The sequence below is a fragment of the Saccopteryx leptura genome, chromosome 11 (genome assembly GCF_036850995.1).
Source record: "Saccopteryx leptura isolate mSacLep1 chromosome 11, mSacLep1_pri_phased_curated, whole genome shotgun sequence".
Classification (NCBI taxonomy): domain Eukaryota; kingdom Metazoa; phylum Chordata; class Mammalia; order Chiroptera; family Emballonuridae; genus Saccopteryx; species Saccopteryx leptura.
In genome coordinates, this window is record NC_089513.1 from 50031164 (window position 1) to 50050245 (window position 19082).

Consider the following 19082-nt stretch of genomic DNA (forward strand, 5'->3'; position numbering starts at 1 on the left):
TTAAGTCATATTTTATCATAATTTTCTTTCATTATTGTTATATATCATAATTTTCTTTGTTCATTTTATGCTGTTTGTATCATCTCTACACCATTTTGTTTCTTATTTTTACATTTGTCAGGTTTAAATAAAACACTGCATGACCAGTACAACTGGTTTAATATTTGCAGAGACAATTTCCTCTTGGTAGACATCTTGGGAGGGGTTGGATGAAAAATATCCAAGACACAAAACACAAATTGCTGTACTGAGTCTGGGATAACAGTTGAAATGGTGCACGCGGAGATGGTAGTGCTGCTGTTAGCTGGTCCGCACTGTTGTATGCCCAGATGGGCAACACTTGCACTGCCAGATGCGGAGCAGTCGTGGCTAACAATTGTGGTTATAAAGTCGAATGGTCGTAAGTTGCATAGGTCGTAAGTCGATCAATATTTGTACATATTTTTGAGAGAGAGAGAGAGAAAGAGAGAGATGAGAAGCATCAATTTGCAGTTGCTGCACTTCAGTTGTTCACTGATTGCTTCTCATGGGTGCCTTAATAGGCAGAGGTGGATTAAGGTTGGCTGAGGCCCCAGACGCAGAAGAAATTATTGGGCCCCTTACATTAGAAAAAAGTGTAAAGTTGGGGGTTTGCGGGGCCCTTCAGAAGTCCGGGCCCAGGCCGTGTGCCCATTGCTCCCACCGTTAAATCTACCTCTGTTAACAGGGGTGGGTGGAGTGGGGATCCAACCGAGCCAGTGACCCTTTGCTTAAGCCAGAGACCATGGGATCATCTTAATCTCACACTCCAGCTGGTGAGACTGCACTCAAGCTGAAAACCCTCGCTCAAACTGGTGACCTTGGAGTTTCAAACTTGGGAACTCAGCGTCCCAGGTCAATGTTCTATCCACTGCACCACCACTAGTCAGGTTAAAACGATTATAATTTGAGAACACTTTATGCTTTCCCCTTTGCCATCACTGAGTTTGTCTCATCTGTACCTTTCTATTTCATGAGAAACATTAATTCTCCACTACTGTCTGTGACAACAGTTACTTGTTCAGGATCAAGATAGCTGTGAAAGTGTCTTGGTTTGTCAGCAGTACTGTATCTCTTCTGTGATTTGCTGTCATTAGATTCACTGTCAGATAAAGATCATTTTCTTTGTACCATCTTTTTTTTTTTTTTTTAACCAGTTTTTGAGAATTAAGAAATTACTTAAAAACTTCAGGTATTCTAGTGTTGTAGCAAAACCAGCGAGAGTATACAGGCGTTCTCTACACCAAAGTTCAAATTTAAAGGAATCTTTATCCAAAGCAGGTGACTGCACGGAGACCTAAGTCATTCAAATCATACGGCCCGAACACAGTTTGAAGTCAGCTTTAAAGACAAAGTTATACACTGATTGGGGAATGGGGAGGAGGGGAAGCCTAGCAGTAAAACAAAGCAGTGAAACAAGCTCTTTTACAGTGCTTATCTATATAGGATTAATTCCGGGAGAAACATTCTGGGAACATCTGCAACTTTGTGGAACTATCCCAAGGCTACAGTCTGGGAAACCAACCTCAAGGCCAGGGGTAGAGAGTCTTTTAGAAAAATTAAGTTCTGCTGAAAGTCTCTTTGTTTTAGAGAAAGTAAGTTCTGCTAAAAGTTACTTATGCTAAAAGCCTTTCTTTTCTACATTTCTCTAGTACTACCAACATCTATAAATAACTTCCACTTAAGGAAATATTCTATTTTCCAATTCACTATGCATTGATCCAATACATTTTCCAGTACAAAATCTTCAGGCTCTATCTCTTTAACATTTTTCACTTTTTTCCATTCTGTTTCCTTCTCATTCTTTACACTGTAGTTTTCGTGAAAGCCATTTTTAATTATGGACTTGAGGAGCTATTATTCACTGGCTCCCAGCACCTGTTGATATGGTTCTGTGATATGTCTGATCACTGGGGCCACATCACAGGATGAGGAATGGGGAGCTACTCAAGAGACTGTCTAATGCAGCAATAAATAACTTGACAAAAATATTTACATTCAATATATTAAGATGGTCAATGAAAATAAAAATTAAGTCAATTGATAACTACGTATGGTATGGGATCATTTCATACTCTTTGCGATGAAAATTACAGAACTGACTCATCTTTCTTTGCTGAAAAAGCCATTTGAGGAGTTTCTTTCTGAGAACAAAAGTGACCAGCAAATGATTCTGAGGCTTATACTGCCATATAAAACACTAATTCATATTTAACCTCTCAACAAGAAGACAGATATCAATGTTTCTATCAATAGATGCCCATAATATTGTAGTATACTTCTCTAGGAGCATTTTGGATCTCTCTCTTAGCAATTATTCTTACATCTCTTCTTTATTATTATTATTATTATATATTTTTTTGGTGACAGAGGCAGAGAGAGAGACAGAGAGAGGGACAGATAAGGACAGACAGACAGGAAGGGAGACAGAAGCATCTATTCTTTGTTGTGGCACCTTAGTTGTTCATTGATTGCTTTTTCATATGTGCCTTTATCAAGGGGCTACAGCAGAGAAAGTGACCCCTTGCTCAAGCCAGCGACCTTGGGCTCAAGCCAGCAACCTTGGGTTTAAAGCCAGTGAGTGACCTTTGGGCTCCAGCCAGTGACCATGGGGTCATGCTGCTGCCTAATTTAATCTCATGGCATGATCCCATGCTCAAGCCAGTGACCCCGCTCTCAAGTTGGTGAGTCTGCACTCAAGATAGCTGAGCCTGTGCTCAAGCCAGTAACCTCGAGGTTTCCAACCTGGGTCCTCTGCGTCCCACTCCCATACTCTATCCACTGCGCCACAGCCTGGTCAGGCAACTTAAATTTCTTCTTAAGACAAGAACAATGTTTGTATTCATGTCTTTGTGTAATTTGGTATTACAGAGGAATGAGATGCTGCCTTGATGGTAAACTTCTGGTCATAGTCCCAATTTGATAAAATGGACAATTCACTTTACCCATAAAATAAGATTTAAAAAAACAATTTGTATTCTTCCTGGGTTATTTAAATCAAACACCATTACATGATAGAATAGAATGAAAAATTCACGTGCATTTGAAAGGTAAAACATGAGATGTCAAATCCCCTAGGAGTGGAAGGTTACTTCGATCTCTGCTTCCCACAACGTCTTCTGGAACACAAATGGCATTTGGTCACAACTTGACTCTTCCCAGTTTTATCTTCCACCATCTGCTGCTCCATCCCTCCCACTTCCAGTCCTATTATTTATGTTCCCTCCAATTCGTCACTTCCCACTTTTGTTCAACCTGTATGTTCTGTAATTTTTTTCTGTCTAGCGAAACACACACTCTCACCCCAATATTCTGGAACATTTTGATATGAACAAGCAAATCTAGATTTCTAGCATACACTACCGATATGAGTCTATCCATATAATTAACCATGAAGATTTTGGCAAACCTAGTAAAACAGAAAAAGAAATACTATCCAAAAGTTTGATTTGGAGAATTGAAAAATCTCCCAACTGCTACTCCTGGGGCTTAGTGAATATACATGTTCTTCTCAAGTACAAAATATTCATGAAGTGTTTTTTAAGAATTGCGAAATAAATGACTAAACCTGCAATTTCAACGACAGTATTCTTTGTTTTTGAGTTAGGGCACTACATGCTCACATTGAGGGTATTTAATGAAACACAAAGGCTTTTACGGAAAGCGTATTATACGTTAAGCATATTGTGAATGTTGCTTAATTTAATTCCAATGCCTCTTCAGCATAGGTGTTCTCTCATTCACGACTTTCAGCAATTAGACAGCGGCGGTGGAGGTGAGGTGTGTAATAGGAGGATTCAGTTGCGGAGGTAACTCCAGCAACCTGAACGCTGTCCCCGTTCCGGACTTCTAGGAGGCCACCTGAAGGAGGCGGCGCTGGCCACAGAGCCTTGGTTCGGATGTTCTCAGGGACCACCAGCTTTTTCTAGGTGGCTCACACTGGAACCCACTCCGAATCATTAGGAAATGAGACAGACAAGGTGGCACAAGGTCTCTAGGCATGTGTTTTCTTTCCGCGGGGATTCACGTGCTCGTGGCGGGGTAAGTCCCACCCAGTGAGGCCTTCAGGCCTGATTGATTACCGCTGATGCGTTAACGCGACCAGCGTAGGGGACAGCCTGCGCAGTGGGGGCTCGAAGCCGGGCAGGCTCGGTCGGGTTCACAGCGAGGCGGGGTGATACCGGAACCCTCTCCACCGTGAGAAGATAGTCACCCCTAAGCCTCCTCCCGCCGCTACCGGGACAGGTTCAGCAAAGTGTCGCCCCCCCAACGCTCAAGCTCCCGCGAAGGACCCACGCTTCCCTCAGACTTCGCGAGGGCGAGAGGGGCGGGCCTCGGAGCGGAAGCCCCGCCCCCGGCCGCGTGGCATGCCGGATTCGCCCCGCCCCCTCTGGATTGCCGGCAGCCCTCCTTCCTTCTGCGCCACAGGCCTGGGCGGCCGCCGGCTTTCCATTCGCGCCGCGAGGCTCGCGTGGGCAGCCGCGGGCGTGGGTCCGGGACCTACGAAGAGCGCGCCGCGCGTCCCCTCCGCCCCAGAGCGGCTGGCCGCGGAAGTGACGTGGTGTACGTGCAGGAGCTTGTTTGAATCGGTTCCCGGGTGAATCTCGCTCTTGCGGCTGTTCGGCCGCCGCCGCGGAGGGAGGAGCTGCGGCTCGCCGGGGTTGAGGCCTCGCGCCGCCCGAGTAACTGGAGCCGAAGGCGCGGCGCGGCGCGGAGCCTGTATTTGGGCCCTGAGCGCGGCCGCGCCGGCGCGGCTGGCTTTTTCTTCTTTCCACCAATATGGCAGCGGCGGGCGGCGGCGGGCCCTCGGTGCGGAATGGAGAGGGCGGCGGGGGTGAAGGCTGCGGGACGGTGTACCTGTTCGACCGGCGCGGGAAAGACTCGGAGCTCAGCGAGCGAGTGTTGCAGGTCGAGGAGCGCTGCGACTACGCGGGGTTTCGCGCCTCCGTGTGTCAGGTACGCGACGGGGCGAAGGAGGGATGCGCTGGGAGAGTTTGGGATGGGAGGGTGACTAGAAACCCAAGTTTCTCGCCGAGGGCAATAAACCTGTCACCTGGCCCTGGTCCTGCGGCTTCGGCTTCTCTCTCCCGGTGCCCGCGATCTCCGTGGCCGGGCGGCAGGAAGCCTTGGGCGACCCTAGCCCGGGCCTCGGAGCGCAGAGCCCCTCCGTGGGCCTCCCGCTGCCCCGGCATTTACGGGGGATCTCGATGCTCAGGGTTTAAGACCTCGGGTTCAGTTGGCCCGTGGTGACCTTAGTATTCCACTTTGTCTGTTTCGTGTGGAGCTTTAATTTTTTAAAGAGGACAGAGTTACACCGGATGGTTGTTAGGAGTGTGCGATGGTTTGAACAGTCGTGAAATTCTTGGAGTCGATTTACACGTCGGGTTCATTAAGTCACTGCCCCGTGGCCCTGTCGGCAACGTTTTCAGGCCCGCGCGGGCAGGTCCTGCCATCGTGGGGGCACTGGGCCGGGGCAGCCTCGCAGGTGGAGGTTTGTTTCTGAGTTTCTGAACCCTAGTCTTAGGGAGTTCCAGAACTAAGAGAGTGTCCATGGGTAGCTACAGAACCCCAAAGAAAAGGATACATTAGTTTGCTGTAAAAATTAATGACCGTTTGAGAGAACCAGCTTGGAGCTGTGAAGTGTTTTATAGACTTGGTGATGGTGCTGTCCGAGCTTTAAAGAAGGGTTATTGTCATGCCCTGAGTTCACCACATGAGGTTCCTGGTAGGCTATGAAGGACTCTTAGCCACGAAGGAAAACAGAAGTTTGTGTGGAAGTGTTTTAATTGGAATGGACTGATGATTTAGGACTGTTTTAGAGTCAGAACTCTGTATTGTGCTGAAATGATTGAAATCAAGCAAACGACAGTGAGCGCGAAGACTTGGATTTGTTCACAGCTGTATTCCCAGTGTCTAGTATTGTGCCTGGCTCATAATAAACGCCCAAATTACAATGAATGTTTGACGACAAAAATGTATGAACTTGGAAGTTCATTTTGTGCCTTGATATAGCAGACTCGCATGTGTTTCAAGAGTAAGTGAAAGAATGTTTATTTTTTTATGAGTGTTTTGTATTTAAAACCATCTCACAAAAAGGAAGCTTTATGTTTATTATTTTGTAAAAATATCAGCACAATGAAGAAAATATGGAACCACAGGGAAAAAGTAAACCTTTACGTACTGTAAAATTTATAACCACTGTTAGCATTTGGGGTTATTTCTTTGTATTTTTACCCTCCCATTTAAATATTGTTAAATTTATTGGGGTGACATTGGATAATAACATTATATAAGTTTCAAGTGTACAATTCTGTAATGCATTGTCTGTTTAATGCATAACATGCTCACCACCCTCATTTTTTAATAACTGTAATGCATGTTTGTGTTTTCAATTAATATTGTCAGTATTTTTTATATTTTAATGGAAGTCTTCCCAGTTTGAAATGGTTTGTTTAGTACACTGTTTACGTAACCAAATCTCTTTTGGTGGACATTTACATTACTTTCAGTTTTAAGTAATGTCATGATAAACATCTCTGAATACAGTCTTTCATATCTGTATTTTTCTTTAGTTAAGAATAGTGATTTTCAACATTTTTTTTTTTTTTTTGCATTTTTCTGAAGCTGGAAACAGGGAGAGACAGTCAGACAGACTCCCGCATGTGCCCAACAGGGATCCACCCCGCACGCCCACCAGGGGGCGATGTTCTGCCCACCAGGGGGCAATGCTCTGCCCATCCTGGGCGTCCCCATGTTGCCACCAGAGCCACTCTAGCGCCTGAGGCAGAGGCCACAGAGCCATCCCCAGCCCCCGGGCCATTTTTGCTCCAGTGGAGCCTTGGCTGCGGGAGGGGAAGAGAGAGACAGAGAGGAAGGCGCGGCCGAGGGGTGGAGAAGCAAATGGGCGCCTCTCCTGTGTGCCCTGGCCGGGAATCGAACCCGGGTCCTCCGCACGCTAGGCCGACGCTCTACCGCTGAGCCAACCGGCCAGGGCCTCAACATTTTTTATTTCATGGCACAAATGAACTAATTACTAAAATTCTGCAGCACACCAAAAATTATACTTTTTGCCAATCTCACCCCAAAAAATAGGTATAATTTTGATTCATTCACACTGGACAGCTGTTGTCGTGTTGGTTGTTATTTTTTTAATTGACAGTCTAAGGGAAAAGAGGTCAATGCATCTGACTACATAGATATTGCATGTTTTAAAATTTTTTGTGGCACTTTAAGTTGAAAATCACTGGTCTAGACTCTTAGGGGTGAAACAGGAACATTTTTTTTTTTTTTTTTGTATTTTTCTGAAGCTGGAAACGGGGAGAGACAGTCAGATAGACTCCCGCATGCGTCCGACCGGGATCCACCCGGCATGCCCACCAGGGGACGACGCTCTGCCCACCAGGGGGCGATGCTCTGCCCCTCCTGGGCGTTGCTCTGCCGTGACCAGAGCCACTCCAGCGCCTGGGGCAGAGGCCAAGGGGCCATCCCCAGCACCTGGGCCATCTTTGCTCCAATGGAGCCTTGGCTGCGGGAGGGGAAGAGAGAGACAGAAAGGAAGGGGAGGGTGGAGAAGCAAATGGGCGCTTCTCCTATGTGCCCTGGCCGGGAATCGAACCTGGGTCCCCCGCACGCCAGGCCGACGCTCTACCGCTGAGCCAACCGGCCAGGGCCAAAACAGGAACATTTTTAAAGTTTTGGTTTTTTAAATTGAATTTATTGGGGTGACATTGATTAATAAAATTATATAAGTGAAAGTTTTTTTTAATTTTTTTAATTAGTTGATTTTAGAGAGAAACATTGATTTATTGTTCCACTTATTTAGGCATTGATTGATTGACTCATGTATGGGCCCTAACCAGGTATCCAGCACTCAACCTTGGAGTATTAAGCAACTAAGAGAACCTGCCAGGACTAAGTTAAAGTTCTTGATTCATATTTTTAAGTTGCTTTTCATATAGGAAGTACTACTTTACTTTTCCTCTAGAATTAAATTCTCCCCTGTAAGAAGTGTAACTGTTACATAGGCGCAGTATTATTAACCTCTTATTACAGAAGCAGAAATTTACTTTTGGAGATGGTGACTAAATTTAAGTCAGACAGATAGTACAGTCATATTAGGATTCAAACCCAGAATCCATGTTCTTTTCTGTTACACCACTCTGCTGCAAATGAAGTTCATTGTTATAGAGAAGAAACATATTGATTACATTTCTTAAACAGTTTAAACTGATAATCCAGGGAAAAGGTTATTTTTTTTTGTTTTTTACTAATTCTTTATTTTCTTCCCACTTTTTCTTGCTAGAACAGATGAAGGTTAGATTTAATTAGCAGTGAGAGGGAAAAGCCAGTAAGAGCAAGAGATGCCTAACTTCTTTTTTTTTTTTTTAACTTTTTTGGAATTTACTTTTTAAAGCATCATCAGATTATACCAACTAATCTTACAATGTTGTCTCCATTATATACCCCCCCCAAAAAAGGACCCCAAACTGAGTTAAGTTACTGAATGAAAGCCCAAGGTTGTACAGTTAATAAGCAGTGAAACTGGGATTGTAATCTAGGTATGTTTGATACTAAAGCTTGTGGTTTTGTTTGTTTAACACAACCACAATGGCCACACTACCTACTGAAGCCTTTCTTTTCCTTGTTAGGGGAGGAGGCAAAATAGTGTACTAAATTAGCATTTTTCATTAAAACTTAAACCATTGCTCAGTGGTAGAGCATCCGCCGGGCGTGTGGATACCCTGGGTTCAATTCCTGGGTTTGATTCCAGGTCAGGGCACAAAGAAGCACCCTTCTCCTTCTCCACCCCTTCCCCTCTTGCTTCTCTCTCTCTTTCTCTCTCTTCTCCTCCCCTCCTGTAGCCAAGACTCTGGTAGAGTGAGTTGGCCCTGGGAGCTGAGGATGGCTCCATGGCCTCTGCCTCAGGCGCTAAAAAATGTTTCTTGTTGCAAACGGAGCAAGGGCCCCAGATGGGCAGAGCATCGCCCCCTAGTGGACTTACCACGTGGATCCTGGTATGGGTACATGTGGGAGTCTGTCCCTACCTCCCCTCCTCTCACTAAATTAAAAAAAAACAAAACCCAAAAAAACCCTTTAACCATTAATGTTTGTTGTGCTAGAAAGTATTATGGATCCTAAACTTTTTTTTTTTTCAGAGACAGAGAGTCAGAGAGAGGGATAGATAGGGACAGACAGACAGGAACAGAGAGAGATGAGAAGCATCAATCACCAGTTTTTTGTTCCGACACTTTAGTTGTTCAATTATTGCTTTCTCATATGGGCCTTGACTGTGGGTCCTCAGCAGACCGAGTAACCCCTTGCTCGAGCCAGCGATCCTGGGTCCAAGCTGGTGAGGTTTGCTCAAACCAGATGAGCTTGCGCTCAAGCTGGTGACCTCGGGGTCTCAAACCTGGGTCCTCTGCATCCCAGTCCGACGCTCTATCCACTGTGCCACCTAAACTGTTATTTGGGGGAAAACTTACCTTATGGAAAAAGGGAACAATCAAGAGGAAGGAAGAGGAGAGGGTAGATCTGTAAAAAGCCTTTGGACCAGTGATAAGGAGCTATTAACTCTCCTAAGCCCTTGTGGCCTTGCAGAATCAAAGATTAGAAAATGATAGAAAATGACTCATTTAGCTAGTTCTTAACTATGTCCAGGCATTAAATCCTATGTATGTAAACGCTCTTCTTCAACTCCAGTTTTGAGTAAGTGCCTACTTTTTCCTTTGTATGGTTCTGCTATACCTTGTTTCCCTACTATCACACTTGTTATATACCATCATACTTAAAAAAAAATATTGTATGCTCCTTGAGGTTAGCAGCCTTATCTAATAGTTTATAGCTGTTTAGTTAATGAATCAACCTCTTATTTCCTTCAAAAAAATTGGTACATAGGGTACATTATGTTAAAAATTCCAAAAGATGAAAAGCAAAATAGTAAAGGATAGGTGTAGGAAAGAATAGAATAGTAACCTGTGGAGAGTTAATAAATGGGTGTTCATTTAATAATATACCTTTACACCAATGCTGAGCCATGACATCAGCTTTGAGTGTCTTAGCCATCAAAACAAAGAAGGGAAGATAATTGATAGAAAATTCATAATATCCATTTAAAAAACATTTCCACTGCTAGGGTAGCAAAGCTTTGATTTGAGCAGAATTTCTCCCTAGATTTCTCAAAAATCCAGCGTGATAAAATGGATCTCATCCTTACAGGTAGGAAAGGCTGCTTCTTACATTGTCCTTTAATGCAAGGTGCAGTTGTGTTGTTTAGGATAGTACAAGCTGCTTTAACCAGTTATCACCTAAATTTCTGTAGAAATTTCTCACTCAAGATCAATATGAGTGTTCTTGGGCTGGGTGATTCAGGATAGAGCCATTGAATACAAGGCCAAAGCACAAATCATTAAAGGATAGTTGGCAGTTTCAGAGCAATGCATTGAAGTATATAGTTTCTGACTGACCTAATTCATGGATGAAATTTAAAGTATTTGAAGATTGTATGAACTACCAATTAGCTCTTCATAAATATTTCTTAAAATTGGCTTTGGAGAGAAGTTAGGCAGCAGATAGTTTGAAGCTGACCTAAATACATAGTGGACAGTTACTTGTTATTACTGTATAATTAAAGGCAGATCAATATACTTTAACAACCCAGAAAAAGGAGAGATTAAAGTGCTTTTACAAAAATGAAAAACCCTAACCAGTAGTCTAACCCAACTAGAATGTTATCCTATTTTAGGACACAGAATGACAGAGAAAGTATATTTGTAATCAAGGCCAAATTAGTAGAAATACTTATATAAATGAAAACTAGTTTATGTCTAAGATAGATTTTAGACCAAAAATATAGACAAAGAAGGGTATGATATCTCAAATAAAAGTATAATATAAAAATATTTAATTTATGTTTGTCAAATATCAGCTATAAAATATTAAGAAAATTATGAATTCAAGAAATAATTTTTGTGCGGAATTACAGGAATAGCATACAAGAAGATAGTTTATATATCTTAATTGAATAATAGAATTAAGGAGAGATTGTATGGAATAATTAGATATAAACACTTTTTAGGTGTATCACATAGATCTTAAAAAGGCAGTTTGGCACATATATCTTAAAAATGCAGTTTGGCATAGTTTTTCAGTAACTATAAAAACAAAGTTTGTTCTATAGGATGCATAAAAACATGATGTTACAGTTGGAACATTGTAGAAATAAAGTAATGAACTAAATAAAAGAGATTACACAGAAACTAATAAAAATCTGTAAAGACAATTTTTATTTCTGTTAAACAAATAGAATCTTTCCCCCCTCAGTTAAAGTCCATAGCTTCATTTCTCTAGGGTAAAATTGCATAGGATGTGAGTATCTTTAATTTTATTAAATTATACCAAATTGCTCTTAATATGGTTGCACTAATTTTCAGTCCTTTCAGCAATGTGTATGTGTGGTCCAATTTCCCTAAGCGGAGGCCTATATTTATTATCCGGACTGAAAAATTTTGACAGCCTCACGTGGATGATAATCAAACTGTCTTCATTTCTCTGCTAACTAGTGAGGATGAGTGTATTTTCATGTTTTCTAGTTTTTTTTTCCTTTTTGGCTTTCACTTTTTGCATGTTATCAGAAATCCTTTTCTTCTCGAAATTATTCCCATGTTTTTCAATCATTTTGGATTAATTTTCAGCTGCTTTATTTCTCTTGGAATATTTTTGTGTATGTTGAGATGGGTTGTTTTTTTTTAACCTATTACAATGAAGTTAACTAGTCTCAATATCATTTATTGAATAGTTTATTTTTTCCACACTACAGTAATTTGTAATGCCATCTTTCCTGTTTCCCAAGCTCCCCATGCATACACAGTGTGTGTGGTTCAGTTCAGGCTTCTCTATTCTATTCCACAGGCCAATTGTAATGTATTTTAAATAGAAAAAATTCTTAAAAGCGGTGTTTTTCAACCGCCAGTCCACCAGAAATTTCATGTCAGCCCATGAAAGAGTTAACCATCCTGATGTTGTATGAAGATTATAGACCTGATGATCGATGATCGTAGTTGACTTCACTTAAGCTCAGGGTGATTGCCACTTATCAGCCTGTTATTTATCATCAATGAAAATACTATTGAGATTGTCTTAGATATCTTTGGAACTTGTAGGCTTGTTCACACAACCTTTTGCATCATGCAGAGTATTTACACGTGTTGCAAAGCAGTGTGACTAGTAATTCCAGGTCCTGGGTGGGAATGGCGCAGAATTAAGAAAATTTGCTTAAAGAATTAAAGAATAGGTTCGGGAGGGCTCTGCAAAGCTGATAGCAGAAACAGAGCATGCTCATAACCGCATCTTGCTTTATTTATAGGGCAAAGTGGACCATTAGCAAATCAATGAGATCTCTGATCATGTTTCTCCAAGGCAACCCAAGAATTTTACCAAGTGCAGAAAACCCCCACCATACTTAACTACTTTACACTAAGCAGGATAGAAGAAACTTGCCTCCAGTCTTTCCGTGGAACATGAGGGGTAGCATGAGTATCAGCTAACATGGAGGTGAGGGGAAGAGCTTAGCCTTTTAACTTAATCAGGCAAGTGAGGTGGGGGGTTGGACAGACTGTCAGCTTACAACCAGTTTCTCACACCTCTGTCCTCCAAAAATCTAAACTGCAAAAACCCTGTTGGCTTTTTGGTCCCCAATAATCATGAGCAATAGATAAAAAGCAATCAGGCAAACTAAGGTAGTATTCAGTGTGTTGTACATAGGGAGCTTAGAAATCAATTACCAGCTTGTACCGTGTGTTGCACTGTTAAGAATGATAAAACTATTCCTTACATGTTTTCGTTTCTGACTGGCTAAGTCACTGGTCCCCAAATGTAAAAAAGTTGAAAACCACTGCTTTAAAGAACGACTTTGCCTCATCAACAAGACCTATTTGGTTACCTTGATATACAGTTGGTATAAGAAAGCAGGATAAATGCTTCTTTTCTTTTAATGTCAGTTCAGAATAAGGAGTTAGTGCCTTAATTTCAGTAGTTACTATGGGTTTTTGAAGAATTCAGCATCATTAGTCTAGATTTTTTTTTTAAGTGGTCTTCTGTAGTGTGGTTGGTCTAGATTAACTAGCCCATTACCTGAAGCAGAAATCATTTGTATATTTGTACATTGTTCTGTTAATTTTAGAAAGAGCCTATGTCTTCTAATTTTAAAGATAAGTAAAATTTTAATGAAAACATAAACTCATTTTCCAAATTTTTACTTTTTGGTTTGTCATGAAATTTTAGTTTTTATGTGTTCATTGCTCATTTGTTTGTATTTTTCTCTTTTAGATTATTCATATCTTTTGCTCTTTCTCTTTGTTGATCTTTATCTTGATTTATGAAAGCTTTTGTTCCTAAGGATGCTAACTCTGTCTCCTCTTGCATCCCCCTTCTGAATATTTAATTTGCCTTAAATTTTTATAGTTATTCTTTTGGAAAGGGTTATAAGAGATTATTAAAAAGGCTCTTTTCAAAATATTTTTAGAGAGAGGAAGGGGGGGGAGAAAGAGAAACATTGATTTGTTGTTCCATTTAGTTATGCATTCATTGGTTGATTATTATACATGCTAATCAGGGATCAACCCCCTCAACCTTGGCATATAGGGATGATAGTCTAACCTAGCAATTTTCAACCACTGTGCCACAAGAGGTATACTGGTGTGCCTCAAGAATTTTTTAAAACATGCAATACCTGACTAGTCAGGGGCACTGACTTCTTAGTTTGTCAAATAAAAAAATGACAACAGGTAACACAATAGCTGTCTGATGTGAATGAATCAAAATTATACCTATTTTTTGTCAGATCAGCAATATATATATTTTTTGATGTGTTGCGGGATTTTGGTAACTAGTTTAGGTGTGCCATGAGATAAAAAAGGCTGAAATCACTGCTCTAACTGATTATGCTTGGCCAGGGCAAGAGTCTTAAATACAGATAACCTGCACAGCATGGCTCTTTTTACCTCAGTGATAAAATGTTAACCTCTCTTTTCTTTTAAGATTTTTTGTTTTTACATATTTAAATATTTAATATATATGAACTGTTATGTTAATAAGTTTACTTATATATTGACTTGAAATAATGCCTTTGGTCTTGGAGGATCCTGCAGATGTTACAACCTTTCCAGAATGTCCCTCCTATTTCACTTGTGGTCCTTCGTGGCATATTATAGCAGAGAAACAACCTTTTTACGAGTATAATTTATAGATATGTGCTTAATTATGAAAAGAAAAATTTAAAAATATTAATGCTTAGACAAATAAATGTAATTGTTACAAGACTGTAATATACTATCAGTTTTTTCATATTTTTGTAAATTTGATGTATTTACTTTCTTTATGTAATTATTGATTTTTTTGTGTGTGTGTGTGACAGAGAGAGAGAGACAGGGACAGATAGGAACAGACAGGAAGGGAGAGGGATGAGAAGCATCGATTTTCCATTGCGGCACCTTAGTTGTTTATTGATTGCTTTCCCATATATGCTTTTACCCTGGGGCTACAGCAGAGAGAGTGACTCCTTGCTCAAGCCAGCGACCTAGGATTCAAGCTGGTGAGCTGTGCTCAAACCAGATGAGCCCACGCTCAAGCCGAAGACCTCGGGGTTTCAAACCTCAATCCTCTGTGTCCCAGTCTGATGCTTTATCCACCGCCCCCTTGCATGGTCAGGCTGTACTAATTGATTTTTATTTCTGTTGTTTTGGATAGACACTTGGCATTTCACCTGAAGAAAAATTTGTTATTACAACAACAACTAGGAAAGAAATTACCTGTGATAATTTTGGTAAGCAATGTTAAGTTTATACTTTATGTTTAATATGTTCTAGTACATTGTAAGGCAATAACTATTTGATTATATAGATAAGCATCTAAAACTTAATTATTTTGGTTACTTTGTTGGGATGGGGGAGGAAACTGTCTCTATGTTCACAGTTTGTGCAGAGATCATACTTTTCAAGTAAGATTATAGAAAAATAGTTGATACTATTTATGGCTACAGAAGGTGAGACTTTGCCCAACACCTAGCCACAGGCCTTCCATGTGTGTCCTCCGGAAGCTAATTCACCTAACCAACTTAAATTCTTCCATTATCTTTTTTTTTTCTTTTACCCAATTGGATTCTGAGACCTACCTGATTTCTTTTGAATTTAACCATTCTCCTTCTTTCATGTTGATACCACTCTAATCAACATGATAATTTAACTTACTGAAAATTGTGTGTTTCAGATGTGTGAAACTATTTGGGCCTGTTTAACTGATACTCTTAACAAAACACAACTGAATTTATAGCTAGAGCCATTGTTTGGGGGTTTGCCTGTGTCATCTTTAAAGATATTTCATAGATGTAATTTGCGTATTTAAAATGATAAATTCATGAGTTTCTAATTCTATCTTTGCACTTAAGATAATTTTACCTTTTGATTACAGATGAAACTGTTAAAGATGGAGTTACTCTATACCTGTTACAGTCAGTCAGTCAGTTATTATTAACAGCTACAAAAGAACGAATTGAATTCCTACCTCATTATGACACACTGGTTAAAAGTGGCATGTATGAATATTATGCAAGTGAAGGACAAAATCCTTTGCGTAAGTATTCCATTTATACTAATTTTGTTAAACGATTACTCTTTTTTATCCCTGGATCACTTGTCCTATTCCTTTACTTAAAAAAATTTTCTCATTCTACTTTTTTAGAAGACTAGGACACATCATTGTAAGCTTTGTTACTTCAACCTCTTCATCACAGTATAATTGTTTTTCTACCTAAGTCATTTTACTTCAGAGTAAAGTTACTTCACCTTTAAAACTAACCTAGAAGTAGAATTCATTCCCTTTTAACTCATAAGAGAGCTTGTATCTACACATTTTTCTATCTCGTGTTTACTCTCCTTTTTGAATTCTTCCTTGCCTCCTATAGACCTCTCCCAATTGAGAAGATAATTGTTTTCCCTTGCCAATTTGTGTAGTTGAACTGCTCTAGTAAGTGGTTTGTATTCTTATCTCCATTTCTTTATTATTTCCTTCCACCTTTGCCACTTGCCAGTTTTTAATCATACCTTTTTTTTTTTTAATTAAATGAGAGGCGGGGGGGCAGAGAAACAGACTCCCACGCGTGCCCTGACCAGGATTCACCTTGCAAGCCCCATCTGAGGTTGATTCTCTGTCCATCTGGGGCTGCTGCTCTGTTGTTTGGCAACCAAGCTATTTTAGTGCCTGAGGCCAGGTCATGGAGCCATCCTCAATGCCTGGGGTAACTTGCTAGGATCATTCCAGCCATGGCTGCAGGAGGGGAAGATAGAGAAATAGAGAGAGAAAGAAGGGAGAAAGGGAGGTGTGGAAAAGCAGATGATCACTTCTCCTGTGTGGCCTGACCGGGAATTGAACCCAGGACTTCTGCACACCAGGACAATGCTCTACTGATGAGCCAACCAGAGCCTTATTGTACCTTTGGGGTTTTTGCTAGTGATCTTTATAAATCAGTTGATTTAGATAATCTTTTCTGTTTAAAAAGTGTTTAATACTACTTAGATGTTCATTATAAATTTTCTAATTAAAATTTATTTTTATTGTATATGCATTATAGCTTATAGGAAATTAGAAAACATAGAAAAGCAAAAAGAACATGATATCTCTACCACCCACATACAATCACCACTAACACTTTGGCATTTGTCACTTCAGATCTTTTTGTATCATTTAGTATTTTTTCTATTTCAGTGGTTTTATATGATGCATACTACTTTAACCTACTTTTTGTTTAAAATAAAATGAACATCTTTAATATATGTCAATATATATTTGTTTTTAGTGGTTAAACACTATTTAGATAACAATACACTTAACAGTGTTCTATTAAAAGACATCGAAGTTATTTCAGTTGTTTTTTCTTTTAAACAAGAGAGACCGAGACGTGAGAAGCATCAGCTCATAGTTGTATCACTTTAGTTTTTTATTGATTGCTTCTCACATGTGCCTTGACCGAGGGCTCTAGGTGAGGCAGTGAGCCTGTACTCAGTCCAGCAACATTGGGCTTAAGGCAGCCACCATGGGATGATGTCAGGGATTCCATGCTCAAGCCAGCAACCCCACACTTAAGCTTGTGACCCTGTACTCCAGCCGGATGAGCCCACTCTCAAGCTGGTGACGTTGGGGTTTCAAACTTGGGGCCTCAGTGTCCCAGGTCAACACTCTTATCCACTGCACCATGGCTGGTCAGGCTATTTCAGTATTTTATTACTACAAATGACAGTTTACTTGTGACTTTGTGCACATCCTTTCCTTAAGTGTTAGTAATGCTATTGCTATCAGCTGTAGGGCCAGGCATTACCGTGCTTAATGAGCATTTTTTCATTTCATCCTTGATTCTGTGTTGAAGCTAATGTTAGGTAATAACCTTATTTTTCAGAAGAACTGGGGCTAAGAGATTTTAAGTAATTTTCCAAAGGCCCACCTTACTGGTAGGTACTGGAGTTAGGATTTGAACCCTAGCAAGGAACTTCAGAGCTTGAACTCATTACCAGTATAATTTATTATCTCCAACTTTTTTTTTTTTAATTTCATAAAAGAGTTTTTATTTCTGCAGTCTTAAACTTCTTCCACCGGCTACTGCCCAGGTTTTTTCTCCTGTTAAGAAGCAAAACTTCTCAAAAGAGTTGACTGTCTTTATTAGTAGTAGTTCCTCTCCTCCCACTCTCGCCTGTTCATTCTCCTGTACTTACTCTTTTAAGGTTACCAGAGACTAAATCCAGTGATCAATGTTCTGTTCTCATTTTATTCAAGGCATTATTTGACATAATTTATCACTTCTTCTTCTTGACATAACTTTTACTTGGCTTTTAAGAGACCACACTCTATTTTCTTCCTACCACTGGCTGCTTTTTCTCCTCTTTTACTACCTTTTCTTTTTTTAAATTATTGAGCTTTATTTGACATATCACCCCACTTTCTTTTTGTTTGTTTATTTATTTATTTTTACAGAAACAGAGAGTCAGAGAGAGGGATAGATAGGGACAGACAGACAGGAACGGAGAGAGATGAGAAGCATCGATCATCAGTTTTTTTGTTGTGACACCTTAGTTGTTCATTGATTGCTTTCTCATATGTGCCTTGACCGTGGGCTACAGCAGACCGAGTGACCCCTTGCTCAAGCTAGCGACCTTGAGTCCAAGCTGGTGAGCTTTGCTCAAACCAGATGAGCCTGCGCTCAAGCTGGCAACCTCGGGGTCTTGAACCTGGGTCCTCCACATCCCAGTCCGACGTTCTATCCACTGCACCACCGCCTGGTCAGGCTCCCCACCTTCTTAATGTTGAAGTGCTTCAGGGTTTAGTGCTTGGTCCCTTATCTTCTTATATTTCCTCACTTGGTGATCTTACCTAATCTCATGACTACAAATACCATTTTTATGCAGTGACTCTCAAATGGAGATTGTGAGAAATGATGATTTTTAAAAATTAAATATTGATAATAATGACAGACTTAGGTCCTGAATTCCAGATTTTGTTCATCTTTTGTTTATTCTATCTTTACTAGACTAAGATTAGAACCCTGATCTATTCACTGAATCCTATACTATATATAGTTTTTTCATTCAAATCAATCATTGCTCTGTCCTTTCAGTTGCTTAAGCCAAAAATCAAATTAATTCTTTTTTGTCTCATACATTTCATTCAATCTGTCAGAAAATCCAGTTGGCACTATCTTCTGTCTTTATCTAGAAATGACCATTTTTCATCACTTTCATTGCTAACAGTATGTCTTAGGCACCATCATATTATCTACCCATGTTTTTCAACCACTGGTCTGTGAGAGTTAACCATTCTGGTGTTGTATGAAGATTATAGGAGTTTCTAATCATTGGGTCTATAATCTTCATACAATATCAGGGTGGTTAACTCTTTCACAGATCACAAAATTTCTGGCGGGCTAATGGTTGAAAAACATTGAATTGTACACTAGTCTCTTAATTCGTCTGTCTCTTTTTATGCCTTCTCACACAAAGATTGAGAAGTCAGATTGTGGTGGTGTT

At 40.3% G+C, this 19082-nt stretch overlaps 1 protein-coding gene and 1 pseudogene across 1 annotated transcript in view; one reads left to right on the forward strand and one right to left on the reverse strand.

The window, feature by feature from the left end:
* Positions 1–1031: 1031 nt before the first annotated feature.
* Positions 1032–1850, reverse strand: LOC136383359 (chromobox protein homolog 3-like; annotated as a pseudogene).
* A 2608-nt stretch (positions 1851–4458) lies between these two features.
* Positions 4459–19082, forward strand: part of SMCHD1 (structural maintenance of chromosomes flexible hinge domain containing 1) — a 173213-nt gene continuing 158589 nt past the window's right edge. The window contains exons 1-3 of the mRNA XM_066353570.1: positions 4459–4974; positions 14761–14836; positions 15481–15642. Of these exons, the coding sequence (XP_066209667.1) occupies positions 4798–4974; positions 14761–14836; positions 15481–15642 (415 nt within the window). The 5' untranslated portion in view covers positions 4459–4797. The remainder of the gene's footprint in view (positions 4975–14760; positions 14837–15480; positions 15643–19082) is intronic.